Source organism: Salvia splendens, chromosome 18 (genome assembly GCF_004379255.2).
Source record: "Salvia splendens isolate huo1 chromosome 18, SspV2, whole genome shotgun sequence".
NCBI classification, from domain to species: domain Eukaryota; kingdom Viridiplantae; phylum Streptophyta; class Magnoliopsida; order Lamiales; family Lamiaceae; genus Salvia; species Salvia splendens.
In genome coordinates this window covers 7,710,043-7,732,490 of record NC_056049.1, presented here as the reverse complement: position 1 = coordinate 7,732,490, position 22,448 = coordinate 7,710,043, and the positions used below count along the sequence as shown (strand labels likewise).

The 22,448-nt window shown below is 41.3% G+C and overlaps 3 protein-coding genes across 3 annotated transcripts; 2 read left to right on the top strand and 1 right to left on the bottom strand.

Annotated features, from left to right (window-relative positions):
- Window positions 1-6,052: 6,052 nt before the first annotated feature.
- Window positions 6,053-6,505, top strand: LOC121776674. The gene has a single exon (XM_042173857.1). It carries the CDS (start codon window positions 6,053-6,055, stop codon window positions 6,503-6,505), a length of 453 nt encoding a protein of 150 aa, XP_042029791.1.
- Window positions 6,506-7,326: 821 nt separating this feature from the next.
- On the top strand, window positions 7,327-8,799 carry LOC121776673 (nucleolin-like). The gene is made up of 2 exons (XM_042173856.1): window positions 7,327-7,831; window positions 8,111-8,799. The coding sequence occupies exons 1-2, from the start codon at window positions 7,327-7,329 to the stop codon at window positions 8,797-8,799; spliced, it is 1,194 nt and encodes a 397-aa protein (XP_042029790.1).
- A 5,536-nt stretch (window positions 8,800-14,335) lies between these two features.
- On the bottom strand, window positions 14,336-18,442 carry LOC121776672. Its single transcript, XM_042173855.1, has 9 exons — window positions 18,341-18,442; window positions 17,715-18,257; window positions 16,297-17,634; window positions 15,911-16,218; window positions 15,582-15,869; window positions 15,274-15,490; window positions 14,827-15,191; window positions 14,625-14,744; window positions 14,336-14,546 (listed from the first exon to the last, which is right to left on the bottom strand). Exons 1-9 carry the CDS (start codon window positions 18,440-18,442, stop codon window positions 14,474-14,476), a joined length of 3,354 nt encoding a protein of 1,117 aa, XP_042029789.1. The 3' UTR covers window positions 14,336-14,473.
- Window positions 18,443-22,448: the final 4,006 nt, after the last annotated feature.

Here is a 22,448-nt window from a genome sequence, read left to right as displayed (position 1 = left end):
CAGTTTATGGTTAATCCAGTTCCGATTTCAGTTCTCATTTGATTCTGATGTTTACTGCTCTGATTTACTGTGTTGGATGCTTTTCGCAATTGGTTTGTTGATCGAAGTTGAGATCAGTGTTGATCGGAGTTGATCTATTGAATTGAGATTGAATCGGAGTTGGAATGATGTTGAAAGTTGTGGATCTAGTTTATTTGGTGAAAATTCTGATAGATCTAGCTTAGATTTCTGTTAATTGTTCGAATCTGAAGTACGTGTGTTTGGATTTGCATGGAAAACTCTGTTGCTGCTTATTTACTTGGTCTAGTAGATTAGATCTGATAGCTGGTAGTTTAATTGAAGTGTTTATCGTTCAATCTGAAGTATGCTTTGTTTTCATGTTCTGTTCTATTTATTTTCGTGCTTGCTTGTTGGAGAAGATGAAGTCGATCGGTAGTTACAGTTGAGAAGCTTTAGTTTGTTAATTGCAGCTTTCTGTTAGTAGCCAAATAGAGAAATTTGATCTTGTCGTTTACTTTGCGTGCTGTGTGTCTAACTGTTTTAGGAAACTCTTTTACTTGACCCAGGAATTTGGTGAATACTCTCGAGTTGCTTTTGGATACGAATCATGCATGCATTTATGTTTTACGTACTTTCAGTTATCCAGATCTGGTAGTTAGAATAGATTAGATTTCAATTCCCAGGCCTAGTAGTTAAAACTCAATCCTCGTGTTGCGTGGCAGCAGCCAACCATCCAAAAGTTCTCTTAATGCATTCTAACGCTTCCATCCTCGTGGATTCGATCCCGACTTCTCTATACTAGCCAATAGTGTAGAGGGTTGAGGTTTTGAAGCGGGATTTGTTGTGACAACGACTGCATTCTAAAAGTTCACGATCTCCTAGACCTTGTGCTCTAGCGAATCCTCTGGACCTAAGAATTTGCATTAAAGAAAGAGCTCTTAAAACACACATCCGATCATCAAATCGCCTAGCTTCAAATGGCGCCGTTGCCAGGGATGGATGGCGTTGTTTATGTTTGCATCTAGAGATTTTTGGCGTACATAGTTTTAATTTGTTGTTTTTCATATCCTTTTCAGTTTATGAGCAGAGGCTCAAGGTCTAGACACTGGAATAACTCATTTGGTTGGCAAATAAAGAAAACAGTCTCCCCTGTTACCACCCGATCTGGGTTGACAACAGGAGATCCGGTCCAGCTGAGTTCAGAAAGTGACGACGACCTAGTTCTACCCATCAAAGAGGAAGTTGAGTCGCCTGCAGACTCAGAAGAAGAAGAAGAAACAGTCAGAATGGCGGCTGAACCAGACAATGATCCAGAGATCGGCTCGCTTAATGCTCATCTGAACGGCGAGCCGGCGCAAGCAATAGTGTTCACCCCAGCTCAGAGATTGATAGACATCAAGACCAATGTACTGGTAGTCATGCCACACTTCTACGACCGCAAGATGGAATGTCCCCACGAGTTCTTACACGAGTTTTGCAAACACTGCAGCATTCAGAAGAGGCCTCCTAACTCGACCGAAAAAGAGTATAGGCTACGTGCTCTACCTTTCGCATTAAAAGGAGAGGCGAACACCTGGCTACTGAGGCTGCCGACAAACTCTATAAGCTCATGGGCGGATTTCAGGCTACTATTCCTGGACTATTTTTTTCCGTCGAATAAGACGAATGCAATCAAGAAGGAGATTCTGGCGTGCCGACAAGATTATGATGTGGCGCTGAGTCAATATTGGTCACGTTTCAAAGGATTGCTCGATTCATGCCCTAACAACCGGATGTGTGAAGCAGAGGTATACAACATTTTCTATGAGGGGGCGAATCCGGAATCCAAGGATTTATTAAACTCTTCGAGCGGGGGAAATTTTACCAAGAAACGAGTAAGCGAAGCCCGAGAAATTTTGGGTAGGCTAATCGATGCTAAGAAAGCGTACGACTCTCCTCGCACCATCCTTGAGAAGGGGAGTGTGGAGGCAGTGAATGTACAGAGTGAAGACCAGATAGATGCAAGGATAGATAAGCTGGATAAAGCAATTCTGATTGCTTTAGGAAAGAATAATTCCTCAGACCCAGGAGAGAAGATCAAACAAACGCCAGGTCCGGAGGAAGTATACCAGTGCTATGGTCAGCAGAACGAGGGAGATATCCAAGCTCAGGCGAATGCCATAGGGAGTTGGAATCCTAATGGAAGTTGGAACCCGGTAAGGCAAAGGGATGCTCCCTGGAGGGATCACCCAAACTTCAGATGGTCTAACAATGATCTGAATTTTCCACCTCAACAACAGAACAACAACTATTCAAACCCTCAGGAGAGACAACCGAACTAGGTAAACAGAAATCAGGAGGGGAACAATTAGGGCAATCGGCAGCAAAATGACCATCCCAACTGGGCAAACAGGAATCAGAACAACTCAGCAAGCTCATATGTGCCGCCGCATCAGAGGAATTACCAAGGCAACACTCAGAACTCTCAGCCCAACCATCAAGGTCAACAAGGGCAGAATCCACAGTACCACAACCCAGGAGGTCCAGGGAACTTCCGACCGAATCAGGGACATGGCCCAAACCACCCTCAAGGGGCAAACACTAGCCCGCAGAGTTCCAGACAGCCGAAAAGCATTGACGAATTAGTGAATGATCTGGTGAACTCACAGCAACACATTCAGAACAATATGCAGTCCAACAATGACGTGGTGTATAAGCTTCAAGATGCGCAAACTGAGCAGAAGGTAGCCATGGACATGTTAGCAAAACAGTTCTCTCAGATCGCAACTTCTTTGAGTGAGATGCGAGGGAACGAAGGAAGGATCCCTGCCTCGGTCAAACCACTAGATAGGGAGAACATCAGCCAGATAACCCTAAGATCGGGGCGAGAATATGACGGTCCAAGTGTGAAGAAAGGAGTAGAGCCCATTCCAACTCCATTGCAGAAGGAAACCGAAACAGAGGAAACTGGAACAAGGGAAGCTGAAACAGGGGAGTTCAGAACAGAGGACGATGACCAGAGCCGAAAAGTTGATAAACCAATACCCCAAGCAGCTGACCAACATTTCTCTGGTCCAGGAGTTGAGGCGGAGGTGGAAGAAATCAGGAGAGAAATGAGAGAATCTTCCAAGGGAAACGTTAGCAACAATGAAAGGCAAGTGAAACCCTTTCCCCACAAAGGTGAACCTAGGAAGAAAAAGGAGGATCCAGCGGACTTCATGGAAATTTTTGGGAAGCTAGAAATAAATCTGCCGTTTCTCCAAGCTTTAAAGCTGCCCATCTTCAGTAAGTTTATCAAAGAGTTCATCACCGGGAAGACCAAACCCAGCGGTAAAATTGTGATTGGGGAAACTGTATAGGCAGTGATTCAAAAAAGAAGAAAGCCTTCTAAGCGTACTGATCCAGGTATGTTCACTCTCCCCATTTCAATTGGGAACATTAAGGTCGAGCATGCCATGTGCGATCTAGGTGCATCAATAAATGTTTTACCTCTTTCGCTTTATAAGAAACTGGAAGGAGTAAGGATGGTTGATACGAAGGTGGTAATTCAATTAGCTGATAGGTCATGCATCAGTCCTTAGGGCGTGTTGGAAAATGTAATAGTTAAAGTGCATGATTTTCTGTACCCTGTTGATTTTCATGTTATTAAAATGAGTGAGTACCAGTCGGCTGAGCAAGTGGAGTGCTTTTAGGAAGACCATTTTTGTGCACCGCTAAGACAATCATTGATGTGTTTGATGGAACCATTTGTTTAGATTATCATGGAGAGAAGTTTACTTTTTATGTTGATGGGGCTATGAAGAAACCACTGGATATAGAAAATATGCATGCTTTAGATGTGATTAACCCTCTGGTCCAAGAATTTCTTGAGACAGCATTAATGCAAGAACAAGTGGAAAATTCAGAATTGAGTCATTCCATCGACAAGGAAGTGGCCAATTGGTGTGAGGCAGTCAATACACTTCGAATGACAGATGCAGAGTTAGCATAGGCAATTCTGGAATTTGGTAAAGATCCTGAATCTGCCAGGTCTAAGGGATCAGCTTGTGTGGCCAAGGTGGATAATTTGCCTGAACCTGAAGAATTAATCACCAAGGAGGTAAAGAAGAATCCCTTACCTCAGGAGACAAGCTCGGTGAAGAAGGAGTTAAAGACACTGCCCCCAGGCCTCAGATATGCTTATTTGGAAGAGAACGAAATGTTCTCGGTGATCGTCAACAGCAATCTGACCAGGGAGCAGGAAGAGGAACTACTGGAAGTGCTCAGAAAGAATAAGACAGCCATAGGATGGACTCTATCCGACCAGGTGGGAATAAGCCCTGACCTCTGCATGCATCACATTCGCTTGGAGAAAGGAGCAAAGCCCCACCGAGACCCGCTGAGGAAGTTGAACCCGAATATGAGAGAAGAAGTCCTGAAGGAAGTGCTCAAGCTGCTGTCGTTGGGAATCATATACTCCATTCCCGACAGTAAATGGGTAAACCCCGTCCATATGCTACCAAAGATCAGGGGATTTCTGGGCCATGCTGGATTCTACCGGAGGTTCATTAAGACTTTGCAAAAATCGCATAGCCACTTACCCTCCTCCTGCAGAATAACGTAGACTTCAACTTTAACGAGGCATGTCAAGGGGCCTTCCAACTTCTGAAAGAAAGGCTTGTATCAGCCCCTATTATCAGAGCTCCATACTGGAATTATCCTTTTTAGGTAATGTGTGACGCCAGTGACTTTGCTGTTGGAGCAGTCCTAGGTCAAAGAATTGAAGGGAAGAACTACGTGATTTTCTACGCATCGAAGACCCTGAACCAAGCCCAAAAAAAATTACGACGCTACGGAAAAGGAAATGCTAGTTGTCGTTTACTCCTTTGAGAAGTTCTGACCATACTTGCTGGGGTCGAGGGTAATCGTGTTCACCGACCATGCAGCGATAAAGTATTTACTGGCGAAGAAGGAGTCCAAACAACGACTGATCCGAGGGGTGTTATTACTTCAAGAGTTCGATTGGGAAGTGAAAGACAAGAAGGACACCGAGAACAGGATAGCTGACCACCTCAGCAGAATTTTCCAAGGGGAAACTGAAGAAGCTATATCAGATGCGTTCCCAGATGAACATCTATACTTCACATGGGAACCTTCAAGCATTATTCGTTGGGATAAAGTGATGGCCGCAACTAGAGCAGGAGTTTCTGACAAAGGAAAGTACCCGCTAAATACAGAACCATGGTTCGCTGACCTAGCAAACTATTTAGTCACGGGGGAACTGCCCAGTTCTCCAGAGATTTCCCGGACCCAAAGGATGAAAATCAGAAGTGAGGCCAAGTACTATTTCTGGGATGATCCGTATCTATGGAGAATGAGAACCGACCAAGTAATCAGGAGATGCATTACAGAAGGGGAGCAAAGAGACGTACTGGACCACTGTCATGCATTGTCATGCGGTGGGCATTTTGGTCCGAGGAAGACTTCTCGGAAGGTTCTAGATAGTGGATTCTATTGGCCGACATTGAACAAAGATGTCTATGAGTACTGCCAGAGTTGTAACCGATGCCAGCAGACCGGGGGAATTTCCACTCGAGACGAGATGCCTCAGATTCCAGTAATCGTCTGCGAAGTGTTCGATGTTTGGGGGATGGACTTCATGGGTCCGTTCCCATCTTCCCACGGTAACTCTTATATATTGGTGGCAGTAGATTACGTATCGAAATGGATAGAAGCCAAGGAAACTTCCACATGTGAGGCGAATGAGGTCACGAACTTCCTCAAGGCGAATATTGTCAGTAGATATGCGGTGCCAAGGGCGGTCATTTCAGACCAAGGAACGCATTTCTGTAATCAAACGATGGAAGCGCTTATGAAGAAATATGGGGTACATCACAGACTCTCCACCCCGTATCATCCGCAAAGCAACGGTCAAGCACAAATTTCCAACAGATAGATCAAAGGGATTTTGGAAAAGACCGTTAACCCGTCTCAAAAGGATTGGAGCAAAAGGCTAGACGATGAGCTTTGGGCCTATCGAACTGCGTTCAAGACCCCCATTGGCATGTCACCATACAGACTCGTGTTTGGCAAAATGTGTCATCTTTCGGTTGGGATAGAACACAAGGCTTATTGGGCAGTCAGAGAAATGAACATGAAGCCTTCGGCCCGTGAAGAGGAAAGGAAGCTGCAACTGCAAGAACTGGAGGAGTTGAGACTCGAATCTTATGATGCTGCAATGTGGTACAAGGAAAAAATCAAGTTGTGGCACGATAAAAATCTCCGGACGAAGGAACTGCAGGTTGGGCAGAAAGTACTCCTTTTCCAGTCTAGGCTGAAGCTTATACCCGGGAAACTGAAGTCTAAGTGGACAGGACCTTACACAATTGTGAGCCTCATAGACAATGGAGCCGTGGAAATTCAGGGATGTACACCTAACTCTATCTCTTTTCTTGTTAATGGTCATAGAGTCAACAGGTTTAGGGATAGCTCGGAGCTGTGTGTGGTGGAAGAAGTTCCACTGCGCATGTTCCCCACTATCGCCTAGTTGGTTGAAAGGTTAAGTATTCTTCGGGAATTCTTTGGTCAAAGAAATGACATAAAATTTAAAAATTTTCAAGGCAAAACCAAATTCCCAAGAATACTTAAACAGTTTTTGTACATATTGTGAATATTCCTTTCTATGTTCTCTTAAGAAAACTCAAACAAAGAGAAAAATCTTTTAACCCCAAAAATATTTTCGAAATATTGAGCAACCTGTGGAGGTCAGTTGAACTTTGAACTGTTTTCTATCTTATTTTCTTGACCTGGGAGTTCGGTGTTTCTTTCTTTTGTTTAATGTTTTTTGTGTGGATGAAAGGACAGGCAGGAACACGGTTGTAAATTCTAGGGGAGGAAAACTTCAGAAAATTTGGGGGGAATTCAAAATTTGAAATTTGAAATTCGAAATTCAAAATGAAGAAGATATTTATTATTTTCAAATCCTTTTGCAGAGGATGTGTGGTTGCTCACGTCACACGAGACCGTTCCTCTGACTTCTTTTGTTTTATTTTAATTGTATTTTATCTCCCTTTCATCTTATTAAAACTTTCCCCTCACGCTTGTTCCTCTCATACACACTTTTCAAACGTTCGAAACCCTAACTTCAAAATTCCTAATTTTCTGTGTGTAAGCTTCCGACGGTGCCGTTACCAGTCACCAAGTTCCAACACGATGGATACCTGGAGCGGACAAAGTGCTAAAAAAGGAAAGGCTGCAGGAGGACAAGCAGCTGCGAGGCCACCGTTGAACCCCGCTGCTAAATGACAAGCTACATCTCAGCCAGAACGCACAAATCCTCCGAGTGCACCCACAAAAAGAAAGCTTGAGATGCCGATAGAGCCATCACCCACGTCTTCCACAATTGCACCTGAGGCCGACCAAGAACAAATCGTGAGGGAATTCTTGCAAAAATTTGGTCGAGGGGCAAAGGCCAGCGCAATTTGTGCCCGTCTGGCAGAGGTTTGCATATCCGGAGAGCCAACCGCTACCCCATCTCAGGCAACCTCCTCGCAACCTACCATCTGCGACACATCTGCTCTCCACACCGAGCCTACAGAAGCAGGGGGACCCGTGCAACCACAAATGGCCATGACTCCAGTCAAGGAGTTTTCTTCTTCACCAACGCGTGCCGATCTTCCGGCGACAATATTACTCCCAGCTCCAGATTCGATACATGCTGACGAAGTAAATGTCCTTGAGGAGGACAGGGAAGAAGAGATCCACGATGAAGGGAACTCGGCTGTTGATGATGAACAAGACGATGAAGGAGATGATTTTGCGGATGATGAAGGTTTAGGGGACGGCCAAAAGGATCCTGAGACAGCGGAAGAAGGCGAGGAGAATGAAGAAGCTGAGGGAAATTCGGAGGAGAGAGAAGAAGAAGAAGAAGAAGAAGAAGAAGAAGAAGAAGAAGAAGAAGAAGAAGAAGAAGAAGAAGAAGAAGAAGAAGAAAGTGAAGGAAAGGCTGAGGAACTAGGGAATGAGTATATTCCGGAGGACGAAGGAGAAACACGGGAGGGTGAACAAGTAGAGGAGGTAATAGCGGCCACGAGGCCGAGGGAATCAGAGTCTGATCATCTAGTGGACAAAACGGAGGTAAAAGATGGTGCAGATAAGGACTATGAGATACGACGCACTCGCAGGGGGAAGCAACCAGTGGTAACCACTGTCAAGAAACTTCCAGGCTCTGAGAAGAGGAGCGAGCCCACTACCGCACCAATTAAAGTGTCGTTCGCTCAAGATACCGAAGATGATGCAGGAGAGGAGAACGAAGACTCCAGGGATGACAGCACCGAGTACCCCATTTATTTGCCGGAAGAGGTGGTGGTCACGAAGAAACTTCTAGGAGAGATGGCCTATTTTAGTGATCATAAGAAGGCCAGAACGTATGCTGAACGTGGAACGAAGGGGAAGCAGGCTAAGTCAGGAAAAAGCTATCACCCTGGATCCCTTCAGGAAATTGAGTCTGAGGAAGAGTTTCTCTCTTATATTAGCGCTATAGGGTTTGAATGGCTGCTGAGCCACAGCACTGCGGAGGTGCCAATGGCCCTTGCTAAGGAGTTCTTCACATCGTTCAAGTTCAAGTCTACCACAAACATAGAAACTGACTCGATTTCATTCTGTTTGTTCAATGTTGATACCACGATGAGCATCAGAGAGTGGTCCTTAAGATTGGGACTGCTGACCATGGAGGAGGATATCAGAGGAGAATGGGACGACAGACATATTGGTCCCCCTAGAAAAACCCCAGGATTTGACACACAACAGGCGTGCGAGCTCATCACGCACCAACGTGGGTAGCGTTTCAAAACCAGCATATCACGGGGAGTCCACATTACAAACCACCTCCTCCGTTTTGCCCAGATTTTTATTGGCTACAATCAGATGGGGCAGGTTAGCTCCACCCTAACAACACCTGAGCTTTACTTCGCCTGGTGTATGTTACAAGGTGTGATGGTCCACCTCGGCTACTGGTCGGCTCAAGCATGCCATCTGATGACTACCCACACATCACGCCATCTCTATACGTGCCATCTTATCGGGGCATATCTGCAGTGGAACATCAAGATGAAAATCGCAAAGTCAGTACCACCTCTAGAAATGTGTGACACCCCGGAGTAGTTTAATGTGGATTTCTTCTTTAACAAAGGGTTGTTATACACGAAAGACGGCGAAGTCTACTTCTATGAGGTGGGACAGACGGAAGCAGCCATGAGAGCGGAAGGGAGTTCGATGACGGAGATGGCCACATTGGAATGGATAAAGGAACTGGAAGAAGTGAGGGCCGACATACATGATGTCAAAACCGAGTTATCCGCGTTGACCTCCACAGTTCTAGGGTTAAATGAGCCACTAGGGGTGCATACCGATAAGATGACCGAAGCCCTGACCTTGATGATGAAGATGGTCAACTTCGCGGATCAGAGAACAGCTCGACCCTCACAAGGCCTTTCCCTAGGAGCTACTCCCCAGAAATCAGCCCCGACTGCCCCAGTGACTATACCAGTGAAGAGGAAGGAGCCCGCTCCATCCACTACAAACGAATCGGCCAGCACATCAACCAAGCGTCAGAAGGAAGAAGTAACCACCACCACCACTGCTATTTCGAGAAAAGAGATCCCGAGGCCAAGTTCCCCGCAGGGGCCAGGGACAGAATTGAATCAACACCCCCGAGTGACAAAGTAATTTTAATTTCTGTTTTTAGCTTTTAGTTCTTTTTAGCTTTAGTTTTTTTAGTATGCATGCTAGGATGTTTGTTTTTTTTATATGCTTTCTTCCACTTGGGCCATGGCTTGGCCTAAGTGTGAGAAGTTTGTGTGTCTAGCATGTGTTGTTTTCTGTGTTTCTTATATTTTTGCTCACACTTAGCCCATGCCTTGGCCTAAGTGTGAGAAGTTTGTTTTGTACATGCTTTGTTGTGTTTTTACCTTCTTACACTTAGCCCAATGCTTGGTCTAAGTGTGAGAAGTTTGTGCTTGGTGTTTTTTGTATCTTTTCTGTTTATGTTGTCACTAACCGTCCTGCTTTCCACTTCATGAGTATTTCTTGGGGCAAGCATAAATGAAGTGGGAGGGGGGAAGCAGTTAGTGCAGTTAGTGTCTTAGTTTCTTGTACATATTCTGTTAGGTCTAAGAGTTAGTAGATTAGGTTCTGTGTTTGCATAACTGGTATAATAAATAGCAAAAGCCCCTTAGGGAGAGTAATTGAAGAGAGGACACATGCTCATTTGTGAATCCCGTTTTCCTTAATAAATCCAAGTCAGTTGGAAGATGTAAGAACGATAGAAAAAGTCTGAATTTAAGCTTACTGTGAAGCCCTCTTAAAGGTGAGTTATAAGCCTAGAGTAGAACACTTTCTACTAAACACTTGAGAAAAGAAAAGAGAGTGGATGCCATTGATGCTAAAGGAAAAATAACATAGATACTAAGGACTAAAGGCAATTGGGATAACCATTTTGAGCTTAATTCTTTCGAATCTGCTGAACCTGCCTCATTGGAAAGGCCTCCCCTAGTGAACTCTTTGGGCTTGTACTAAACTAAATCCATTTATTGGAACCTTTAGCCTTCATGCCATGTGAACAGAGGGGCAGGGATAGAGTAGCTCGATGGTAGGGGTATAAGAGAGATTGAGAAACAAGGGAAAAATGAGAAAAAGTTAGAAATAATAAACGGGCAAGGAAAGTTGTAACTTGACCCAAGAAAAATGGTTAGAATATGGGCAGAAAAAATGTATACATGTAATCAGGCCCAGGAAAAAGAAAAAAATTAGAAATGCAAAAAATGGGCAGGAACAGTTGTTACCTGACCCAAGAAAAAAAAACAGATAAAAAAAAAGAAGGGCAGAAAAAATCATATGGCCTAGAGAAAATAAAGTAGGGAAAATAAGGCCAATTAGCCAAGGGAACATCTCCAAAATGTTGGGGAAGATGAAATCATACATGGGGAAGTTGTTACCAAGTTTTGTCCCTAAGTTCACATGTCCGCATCACGTTTTTACTAAACTTTTTGAACTTAGGCCCCTTAGGATTATCACCAATATACACTGTAATCCCCTAGCCCCATTACAACCCAATGAAAGACCTTAAGGAACTATTATGTGGCATCGATCTTAAGGCATCAATGGTATGACAGATTAAAGAGCGAATGATCCTTATGTCCCTGGTGACGAATAAGTGATCGTGTGAATCTAACAGAGGCAAAATTTTAGGCTATCTTGACGAACTGACAGCTTGACTGGATAGAAGAAGAGGGGGGAAGAATCTGAGGCTGTAAATGCTTGGATTGACCTTAAACTTGTGGGGATGGCTGCTAGGAAAAAATACCAGTTTATGCGGTTATGTGTTTTCTTTTCATTGTTTTGCGACTTCTGTGTGTTTGTGTCTAGGTCTAGGAGTTTTCATTTTTTAGGAAGGTTGCAAGGGGAGGATGCATTGAAACTTGCCTTATTTCTTTTTTCTTGTCTTTCATACTTGAGGGCAAGTATGGTTTAAGTGTGAACAGTTTGATAAGGCTCGTTTCATGCATCTATTGTATATATAAATTCTGTGTTTTCTACGATGCTAACATGCATTTATAAGTCCAGGTGCGTGAATTATCTGCCAGGCTCAAGAACGAAGAACAGTTACCAGGGCAGAGAAATAGAAGAGAAAAAGTGAAGAAAAATGAGCGAAATCCTCGAGGGCACAATAGTCAAATCAAGAAGACCGTTGCCCTAGGGATCCGAGCCACGCCTATAAATACCAGGAAGCTTGCGTAAATCGGGAGGCACTTAGTTAGAAAATTTCCTTGGTTATTTCGGCTCGCTCTCGAAATTCACTCACTTAGCTCACGCACTTGGTTCAATGGGAGATCTGGGTAGTTAGTTGGTGTTTTGTTTTGATCATTTGGAAGGTGTAATACCACTCCGAGAAGGAGTGCAGAAACAATTTATTTTCTGCACGTACTCTTATCTCGCCGAAAATTTGGCGATTGTTTGTGACTCGTTTACAGTTTATGGTTAATCCAGTTCCGATTTCAGTTCTCGTTTGATTCTGATGTTTACTGCTTTGATTTACTGTGTTGGATGCTTTTCGCAATTGGTTTGTTGATCGAAGTTGAGATCGGTGTTGATCGGAGTTGCTCTATTGAATTGAGATTGAATCGGAGTTGGAATGATGTTGAAAGTTGTGGATCTAGTTTATTTGGTGAAAATTCTGATAGATCTAGCTTAGATTTCTGTTAATTATTCGAATCTGAAGTACGTGTGTTTGGATCTGCATGGAAAACTCTGTTGCTGCTTATTTACTTAGTCTAGTAGATTAGATCTGATAGCTGGTAGTTTAATTGAAGTGTTTATCGTTCAATCTGAAGTATGCTCAGTTTTCATGTCAAGTTCTGTTTATTTTCGTGCTTGCTTGTTGGAGAAGATGAATTCGATCGGTAGTTACAGTCGAGACGCTTTAGTTTGTTAATTGCAGCTTTCTGTCAGTAGCCAAATAGAGAAATTTGATCTTGTCGTTTACTTTGCGTGTTGTGTGTCTAACTGTTTTAGGAAACATTTTTTCTTGACCCAGGAATTTGGTGAATACTCTCGAGTTGCTTTTGGATACGAATCAGGCATGCATTTATGTTTTACGTACTTTCAGTTCTCCAGATCTGGTAGTTAGAATAGACTAGATTTCAATTCCCAGGCCTAGTAGTTAAAACTCAATCCTCGTGTTACGTGGCAGCAGCCAACCATCCAAAAGTTCTCTCAATGCATTCTAACGCTTCCATCCTCGTGGATTCGATCCCGACTTTCATATACTAGCCAATAGTGTAGAGGGTTGAGGTTTTGAAGTGGGATTTGTTGTTACAACGACTGCATTCTAAAAGTTCACGATCTCCTAGATCATGTGCTCTAGCAAATCCTGTGAACCTAAGAATTTGCATTAAAGAAAGAGCTCTTAAAACACACATCCTATCATCAAATCGCTTCGCTTCAATCGTCATCATTGTAAAATAAATGAACGGGCAGGGAAACAAGAAATAACTACGACGACGGACGACAGCAATAGCAAGATGAAGTTGGAGAGACATGTGATAAATGAATATAGAAATATATTTAATTTGAATAAAAAACATTTATTTTTCTTTATCTCAAATAAAAATATTGGTTACCTATTAATTTGGACTACTATTGCAATACTCAAACAACCGGTTGCTAAATAATGTTTCGGGGGGTTGTCGATATAATTTGTTAAATAAAAGGGGTTGCATTTATAATATGGATAAGAATGAGAATATTAATAAAGATTCCATAAATTAGTTCATTTAACTTTGACCGATTAAAAGCAGCCTTAGCCTTTACTCTTTCACTCCACATTTGACTCGCCTACTACAAGGTATCTCTCGATCACAGTTGGAGTTATTTAAATTTCTTTAAATCTCTGTTGTTTGTATTTATTTCTGCGATTACTACCATAATTATATCTGAACTGAATCACTAGTTAAAAAGTTAATTTATGGATTAATCTCAATCCACTTTGTGATGCTTTTTCGATATATTTTTGTGAATTTTATCAGTTTGAATGAGCAGTGAATTCAAATTAATGAGATTTATGAGCTAGAATTAATGTCTTGACTTGCATTCATGAAACATATGAATTTGACTCGAGGTTACAAGCATTTGTGGTGTGGAATTTTGATGTGAGAAGTTTAGCACCCTAAGCCTTTATTATTCTTAGAGCCAATTTTTTCATGAATATATGCTGTATGGAGTTGGTATGCCTATGCCTTTTTCTTTGTCATATTCTCTGTAGTAGCTGTCTAAATGATTTTAGTCACTAATCAATTCTACTTGCTATGACAATTACTCAACTTTTAGGTTCAACCAAATTGGATATTCTGAAAATTGTTAAGGTGGATGCTATGACAATTCTACTTGCTATGACAATTCTACTTGCTATGACAACTAAATCTTGCAGACATAAACAATTGCAATGGACTCTGAGGTTGTGATGCACAATGGTGGATGTCATTGCAAAAGAATAAGGTGGAAAGTTGAAGCTCCCTCGAGTGTGGTAGTCTGGCAATGCAGCTGTTCAGATTGCTGGATGAGAGGAAACACTCACTTTGTTGTCCCGTCCCAAAAATTCGAGCTCAGCGAAGATTCAAAACAGTTCCTAACAACATACACGTTTGGCACGCACACAGCGAAGCACATTTTCTGCAAAATATGTGGAATTACATCGTTCTACATTCCACGGTCAAATCCAGATGGTGTAGCTGTTACATATAAATGCATAGATCCAGGAACACTAAAACATGTGGAGACCAGGCACTTCGATGGACAAAATTGGGAGAGCTCATACAATAGGTCAGGGATCTCCGCATGTTCAAAAATTCAACCAAAAGGTGACGATGTTTAGATGTTCTAATTATATAGTTGCATAGTAACACCATACATACAACTGTTGTAGAGCATAATGTGCTTGGAAACTGTTTCATATGATAGGTTAAAAGCAATTCCTGCCCCTGCCCCTGCCCCTGCCCCTGCCCCAATGATTTGTCCCCCACCTTGTATGGTTCCTGTCGAAGAGAAAAATAAACATGTCACAAGATTTTCTATTCACTACAACAGTTTAGTTTCATGTAATCCTATTTTACCTTCTTCTAGGATCATTCACCAAACTCATTGTTGATAGTTGCGTTGCTAGATCAGTACTAGAGTAGTTGCTTCTAGAATTAGCTTGATCGACTGGCCATGTCTTAGGCAGGACTAGTCCTCTGCAACACATAGCCATACATGAGATAACATAGCAAAGTGTGGCAGGTATACGGTAATAGGGTTTAGGGAAGTCAGGATTACCCTTCTGATTCCTTGTACAGACAACGGTTCATTTGATTGACAGTGTAGTTCCCAACAAGAACATCGAATTTCTTGACAACTTCTACTACTTTGGATACCGGTAGAATATCGAGGACTTTGATCACTTGTGTGTCTGTAGAGTTCTCTCTCAGAATGTCGATAGTCCAAAACAGCCTCACTGGCCCCATCACAACATCCTGATGCAGCAACCGAGACGAGGGCTCTTCACCACTGATAGCAGCTACATCCTCGCGCTGCTGGCGCCACCCATTTGAGAGCTTCTTTAGTAGAGAAGTCGCCTCCTTCAGAATTTCTGGACTGCAGTGTGTCGTTATGGACTCGTGGAATTCAGTGCTGAAGCAAACCTGTAGAGAAATGAATGACGGAATAAACTATATGTAGATCATAGATGGAATAGGCAATATTTATTAGAAGTAGATAGCAGACCTTCCACTTGGCTTCTTTGAATATTATAGATTCAGGTGCGAACAAGGACCTCAGCTGACCGAGGTCGATCAACACGTTGCAGATGTCATGACTTAAGTTTTTGTCCTCAAAAGCATCATGATAGCAGCCGCGGGTCTTGGCATCTGTGACTAGCCTCCCCCACACAGAGCCACTGTTCTGCAACGTTGCAGCGTTGCCCAGGATCCACAAACAGTATCTAGAGAGATATATCTGATGGTGTGAAATTTGAGCATTATTGAATCACAGCTCTAGATATATACTAGATCTTTAAATAGATAGATAGATACCTTGCTCTAGTCAAGGCTACGTTGGTTCTTTGAAGATTCTCAAGAAATCCAATCTTACCATTCCTGTTGCAGCGAACAGTAGAGATTATTATTATATCTTCCTCACCACCTTGAAAGCCATCAACAGATCGAACATTTACAGAAAACTTATCTTTGGCATCAGAGCTGTAGGCCTTCCCTAGAGCATCTTGAATCGCAAAAACTTGACCTTTGTATGGTGAGATGCAGCCTACACGAACCTTCTCCTTACTTTTCATAGATTCTAACCAAACAAAGTAGAAGTTAGAGCTCAAATCATCTACTATCATTCTCCTTTGTATAGTTTAGACACTATGTGAGCAACCACAGAAACTTCAACGATGTTTTTTCGACTATACCTAGCATCGAATTCCTCCCTACCATTCGTCACATTTATGAATGAATATGTTCCAAATAACTCCTCCTTGAGAAACTGTCTATCATATGTTCTCAATGTGACATTCCTGCCATTCATAATTTGATTTCCATAGAATTCCTTATTTGGAAATAAGCTTATGGAAGGATGCATTCTGTATTGAACATTAAGCAAGTGCTTGCTGTGGCCTAATAGCACAAGCCTCTCAAATAAACTCCTCCCAAATCCAGCTTTCTCACAAACCTGTCAATTCAAATAAAGTGTTAATGTAAAAATAACTTGATGTATAGATATTTTTATAAGCTTAAGAGGATTGCGAACCTCGCTTATAACCATTGCAGGGAGCTGCTTCTCATCGCCGACCAGTATGGCATGGCGGAGCCCGGGAATCTGCAGGGTGATTGTGGATTCACATTCTTTAACCTGCGCAGCTTCGTCAATTATCGCCAGCTCAAACGGCGCTGTTTCATGCATCTTGGCCGAGCTTGAAACGGTGCAAAAGATCAATCGGGAATTATGCAAGCAAAAGTTTCTGACCTCGTGACGCTTTAAAAACTTTGGGAATTCCATTTCACAAAGCAATTTCAGCAGTTCCAAACACTCGACCCTAATCCTAGATAAATCACATTGGTTCTTTCCCATTAAAGTTCCCTTTGACCACTTGTTGCCACCAAGGGTATGTTCAATGGTTTGAAGCAAAGAAAGAAGTTTAATCATCTTCATCACCTCATCCAATGGAAGACATGATGTAGGCATATGAGTGTACAACAATTCTGTACTAACAACAATTCTAGCACAGATACTAGAGAACTCCATTGCAAAAAATTCCTCGAAAGCCAATGGAACGATCTCTTCATCGTTGGTTGCTCTCTTAGAGCCCTCACCATCACCATCACACTTGGATTTGCTTCTCTCTTGGGAACTCGCCTTGTTCTTCTTCTTCTTCTCCTTCTCCTTCTTCTTGTTATTCTTCCCGTTCTCCTTTGCATTTTCAGCTACTAACTTCTTCATGAAGTCATTTATCGACTTCCCTTGGAACCTCCCATTCTCAACAAGATCATCTCCACTCTTATTATTGTTGTTGTCGTCTGCACTCTCACTTTCAGCGTCTTTGAGCTTAAATTGCTCCAAGTATCGTTGATACGGAATGTCAGGGTATTCAAGCAGGCGATACATCTTGTTAATGCTACCTTTCCATCCAGATTCCGGGTAGAAGCAATAAAGCAGTGCAGAGATACGATAGTCAAGAAAGACGTCATGAACATCTTCATGATCAATAATGTTCATTCGCTTCTTGTTTCCAGACAAAACCACATCACCTAATCCATAGGTATTATGCTCCAGCGTCCCGTTCAGACAGCTCCTCAGGCGCTTGACAACTCCTAATATGGCCACATTGGTGGGAGCACAAGTGACCGTCCTGGACTTCATCTTGAACAAGGAAAACAGCAACGAAGCAGTTGTCTTCGTTTTGCCCGTTCCGGGAGGACCCCATATCAGCTTAACACTATTCCGATGATTGCATTCCCTCAATGCAATGCATTGCAAGATAGCATCCCTTTGAGAATCATCAAGCCCTAATGACTTGATAACTTTCCTTGACTCAGACACATCAGTACTCTCCATCTTTTCAGAGCAAACACTACAATTCTCCTCCATCTGCAAAACATATTCAAAACACAATAAAGATGATCTACATAGTTAGTGTCCATAAACATGAAATGTTGGAGGAGTCTTACAGATGGATCAAATGTGAGAAGAGAGTCGAGGATTGCCGTATTTGTTCCTTCCCCCGGATGCAAAAAGCTCCATATCCGTAGATTTGTAGTCAAATTTGTAAGATAGACAGCAAACATCTTGTGTCCATTTCCTTCAGCACCACGCTCGCCATCTGAATAGTCTGGAATGATGAGTTTGGAACATAAGATTGTAATCTTGTTGGTGGATTCATCCCTGGTGCCTCTAACCAACGCAAAATGATACGATACCATACGCCCATCCAAATCATCTATACACTTTGGCCTCACTTCTGCTAATGCAATCAAGTCACCCTTTTCAGGTTCATACACATGTTCAAACCGTTCTACCTCCATCAAGTACGATAAATTCTCCGGATCCTTGAAGCCTCTGTTCTCATCAAGGCTAAGTATCGGTACAACGGGCGCAGTGTGCAAATTGGTCATACTCGAGCGTAGATCAGCATGCGTTTCTTCGATAAGTGGGTAAATGAATGAGTTCATGTAATAGTCTAGTGATGAGAATGTATCTCCAATGTGATTAACCTACATTCCAAAATATATAGATGGAAATATCCAAAATACTAAAATATAATTCGAAAAAATATGATCAAGTATGGATGACTTACATAATACTTGTAAAGATTGTTGTTCATTATGTCATCTATAGACCAAGAAAAAACGTGGCCAATCAAACCTCCAGGTCCTTTATTCTTTCTCGAAGAGTTCATCTTCTCTTTCTTTATCTTCTTCCCTTGAGGATACAAACTAATTTCATCATCTTAAACCCTACTTTAGTTACTTTGTTTTGGAAAACAAACAAGGAGCACGGAGAGAGGTCTAATCATCAAGTGAAAATCCATAGAAGAACATTCAAGGTGATACATGTTAAAGGAATCTAAAATAGAACAAGAATAATTAACTTGCAAGTGAATTTTACCTATTTTTAGAATGAAGGAGTGAGTTCGTGGCTGTATCACTCCACTTCAAAAAACAAAAACATGTAGAGGGCAGGTGATGATAGTGATGGACTGATGGCAAATGGAGATTTGTTTGTCGTAAATTACTTATGTTTTGGCCTTTGGGACTCTTCGTCTACTTGGAATATTATTTTTTATTTATCTTGTTAAGAACAAATATGTTGGGACTCTTCGTAACTCGCGAGTATTATTACTTCCAACTGGACGTGTTAAATTGATAGTGAATGAAGTGTACTTATTCCCAAGTTACTTTTGATAAAAATTTTATTATTTCTCTTATTTTATTTTCTTTTTTTCTTTCATATTTTATTTTATTTTCTATTTTATTGTCTCTTTCTCTATTTTATATTATTCTTTTTTTGCTTTAGTTTACTCTCTCCCTCTCATAATACAAGTTTTCTTTTTTTATTGTCACTTTACTCAAATTTTATTATAAAAATTAATATAAAAAAGTGGGTCTCACATTCAACTAACTTTTCTAATCAATTTTTTTTACATTTCTTAAAACTCGTACCCACAATAAGAGTTACACTATTGTGTGACGAAGGGAGTACATTTCTTAAAACCCGTGTCATAGCTAAATAGGACTCCTATTGCATGACGAAAGAAGTATCATTTAAGCATCATTTTTTTTAACCGAAGCAGAGTTTATACATCAATTAGTAGTAGGCATGCACACGGTTCATAAACCGCCGGTTCCCAACTGGAACCGGCGGTTCACGGTTCAACATTTTCATGAACCTGAACCGGCCCGTCAAGGGTTCCGCCGGTTCCGGTTCAAAAAACCGCCGGTTCGGACGGCGGTTCAGAACCGCCAGTTCCGGGCTGGTTCGGCGGTTCGTAATTTTTTTTTCATTTTCTTATTTATTTATATATGAAATGTGCGTAAATAAAATTCAAAAAATCACGATGAAAATTGCAATTTTATTGAGATTACAAGTTACAACAATTACAAATCACAAAAACTTGAAGTCTTGAAGTCTTAAACAAAAAATTTTAGTACAACGAGACTACTAGTCTACAACGAAGCTAATTACAAATTACAAAAAAGACTTGAAGTTCTGAACAATAAATTTATAAGTATATATACTCTTAGTCGGCGAAGAAGATGTTTCTACATAACTAAATTGAGGACACCTTTAGCAATTCAACCTTAAATGTTGAGTTTAGTGTAACAATCAACAATTATAGTAGAATTATCAAAAGTTTCCCGGATTTAGCCTTATAGGGAAATCTACTTCACCAATTAGAGTATATACAAATACAATTATATAATTGTATTTGCATATTTTTAAAGTAGAAACAAATGGGAAAAAATTTTAAGGAAAAAAGACTTGAGCTCAACTTAAATTTAAAATTTAAGTTGAGGTGCCTACGTATCCCCAATGCTCATTTGCATTAGGGAATCAAAGCCCACGTAGTTCTCTTACCTTACTTACCTATTTGGCTTGGCCGCCGGTTGACGGTTGGCCTACGATTCATCCCCGGTGAAATTTTCTTGTGATTCCTCCTGACGATCAACCCAATCATTTTCTTGTTCTCTGACGTCAGCTTTGGCCCAATTATCAAGTAACATCATGACTTCCATATTTTTCGCGGAGAGCTTACTTCTTGATTCATCCAACACACGTGATCCAACACTGAAAGCGGACTCGACGGCGGCAGTGGAAGCCGGAACCGAAAAAATCTCCTTGGCCATTGACGCAAGTATGGGAAAACCTTTCTCTTGTCTTCCCCACCAATCGAGGACGTCATTTTGGGCGGGAGGAGTAGGACCTTCATCACCAAAGGAAAAGAGTGAATCGAAATATAAATCTAACTCACTTACCATACCTGAGGTCGACCTTTCGCCGGTGATGTAGCTGTATAGGTCGGCTAATTGGGATTGCGCGTTGGGATCATCATAATCAATTTGAAATACAAAGCCAAAATTATGTTGTTGAGGAGGAGTAGGTCTTCTGACTTGGTGGGTACTGTTATACATGGTTTCATATTCGGTGTAGAGAGTACGCAAGTTAAACTCGAAGGTTTATTGGAAAATTGACCGGTCCGGGAGGTTTATTTGAAATGTTTCGGTTAGGTTTACTCTCCATTGGTCATTGGTATCCGCTTGCAATGCTTGAAGTGGACCAAGATCAATAGAACTCAAATTGTTATAATAAAAATCTAAAAACTTGGAGGTATCGGCTAATTTCCATTTTGGATCCAAGACCTTTGCAATAAAAAACACCGTTGGAATCTCACTGAAATACGTAAGCCATTTGTCAATCATATAATATAAAACACACATCAATTCAGGAGAAGAGTAAGCATTTTTCATCGCAGTTTTAAAACCAAGTGATATATACATGCAATGCTCTAAAACACGAACAACAGTGCAATAATAAACATTCGATTATTCAACAGTCGCATTTTTTAAATATTTGAACAATTTAAATAAACTCACGCTATGATCCCAACAACTGTGCGACAGATATAAATCAGAAACAAGATATGTTCTAAAAAAACACACAAAGAATCTTTATGCCCTAAAGTAGAATTCAGACAATCATATGTCAAATTCCATCTATGAGACACATTCATGGTAAAATTCGTATATCTTACCTTCTTTTGATGGCAATACTTCTTCCAAGCTTTGCCAATAGGCGGCTTTTGATGGATTAATCTAACTGCAGTTCTAATGGGACTAATATGCTTTTGCCATAATTCAAGCGCATCTGTATACATAAATTCAAAATATGCATACGCATCTTTGATGAAAATACTTACCACCAATAACCAGAGCACAAGCTGCAATCAAGTCATTAATACTTGCAGTGTTAATAGTTGCATTATCAAAACCAACAGAAAATATCTTATTGCACGATTGAAATTCATTCAAAACTTGAATAATTAAAGAAGCAATTTCGGGTACAGTGTGTGGTGTCTCAAATTCTCTAAAACCATTCAAACGCTTGTTCAAAGTCCAACTATTGTCCACAAAGTGAACCGTAATGCCCATATATGAATGTTTATTAAAAGAATCAGTCCATACATCTGAGCAAATGTTCACTTTGTGTCCTAAGTTGATAATATAACGTGATAATTCAACTTTTTTCTCCAAACATTGTCGAACGGTAGATCGTTGAACGGTCATTCGACCTACTCTTTTGACAGCTACGTTCAAACCACTTTGCATAGTAACCTCAAATTTTTTATCATCATAAACATTAAAAGGAAAATGCTTCATTGCAGCTCATCTAGTTATAACGTCAGCAAAATTTTTAGGATCATATTAAAAAGAGGCGTACCTGACGAACCTGAGCCACCAGGTTGGAAGTTTAGTTAGGTTTGGGTAGCGGCAGTGCCACATTCTACCGGATGTTTTGTCACCAAATGACGACGGAGGGTGCCATATCCCCCACCACTCGCAAATTTGTAGACTTTATCACAATAGTTACAATATGCATAAAATGCCGATGTCTCTTCTTGATAGAGCATATCATTAGGACTTGAAATTATCACTGGGACCTTCTTGTAGTGTTTAACAAAAATATCATATTTCAATGTTTTTTAGTGGGTGGATCAGGGGGAGGCATGTCCTCATTTCCGCTGGTGCTAGACGGAATACGGGAACGAGATCTATCATCATTGTTTTCCGAGTCCGACGATATAGCCACGTCGTACTCATCATCTTATTGCACGGAACTACCAACCCCCACCATGATGCATTTGAACGAGTAGCATGGCGGTCCTATGATCTTCTTCTATCTATAAA

Excerpts from the sequence above, each read along its gene's own strand:
- LOC121776674 (XM_042173857.1), top strand. The coding sequence starts at position 6,053 with ATGTGTCATCTTTCGGTTGGGATAGAACACAAGGCTTATTGGGCAGTC.
- LOC121776673 (XM_042173856.1), top strand. The coding sequence starts at position 7,327 with ATGCCGATAGAGCCATCACCCACGTCTTCCACAATTGCACCTGAGGCC. Across the intron at positions 7,832-8,110 it reads TCCTGAGACAGCGGAAGAAG|ATAAGGACTATGAGATACGA; the intron begins GCGAGGAGAATG and ends AAGATGGTGCAG.
- LOC121776672 (XM_042173855.1), bottom strand. The coding sequence starts at position 18,442 with ATGAACTCTTCGAGAAAGAATAAAGGACCTGGAGGTTTGATTGGCCAC. Across the intron at positions 17,635-17,714 it reads TTCTCACATTTGATCCATCT|ATGGAGGAGAATTGTAGTGT; the intron begins GTAAGACTCCTC and ends TATGTTTTGCAG. Across the intron at positions 15,870-15,910 it reads TCTGTGGTTGCTCACATAGT|CTCTAACTTCTACTTTGTTT; the intron begins GTCTAAACTATA and ends AGATGATTTGAG.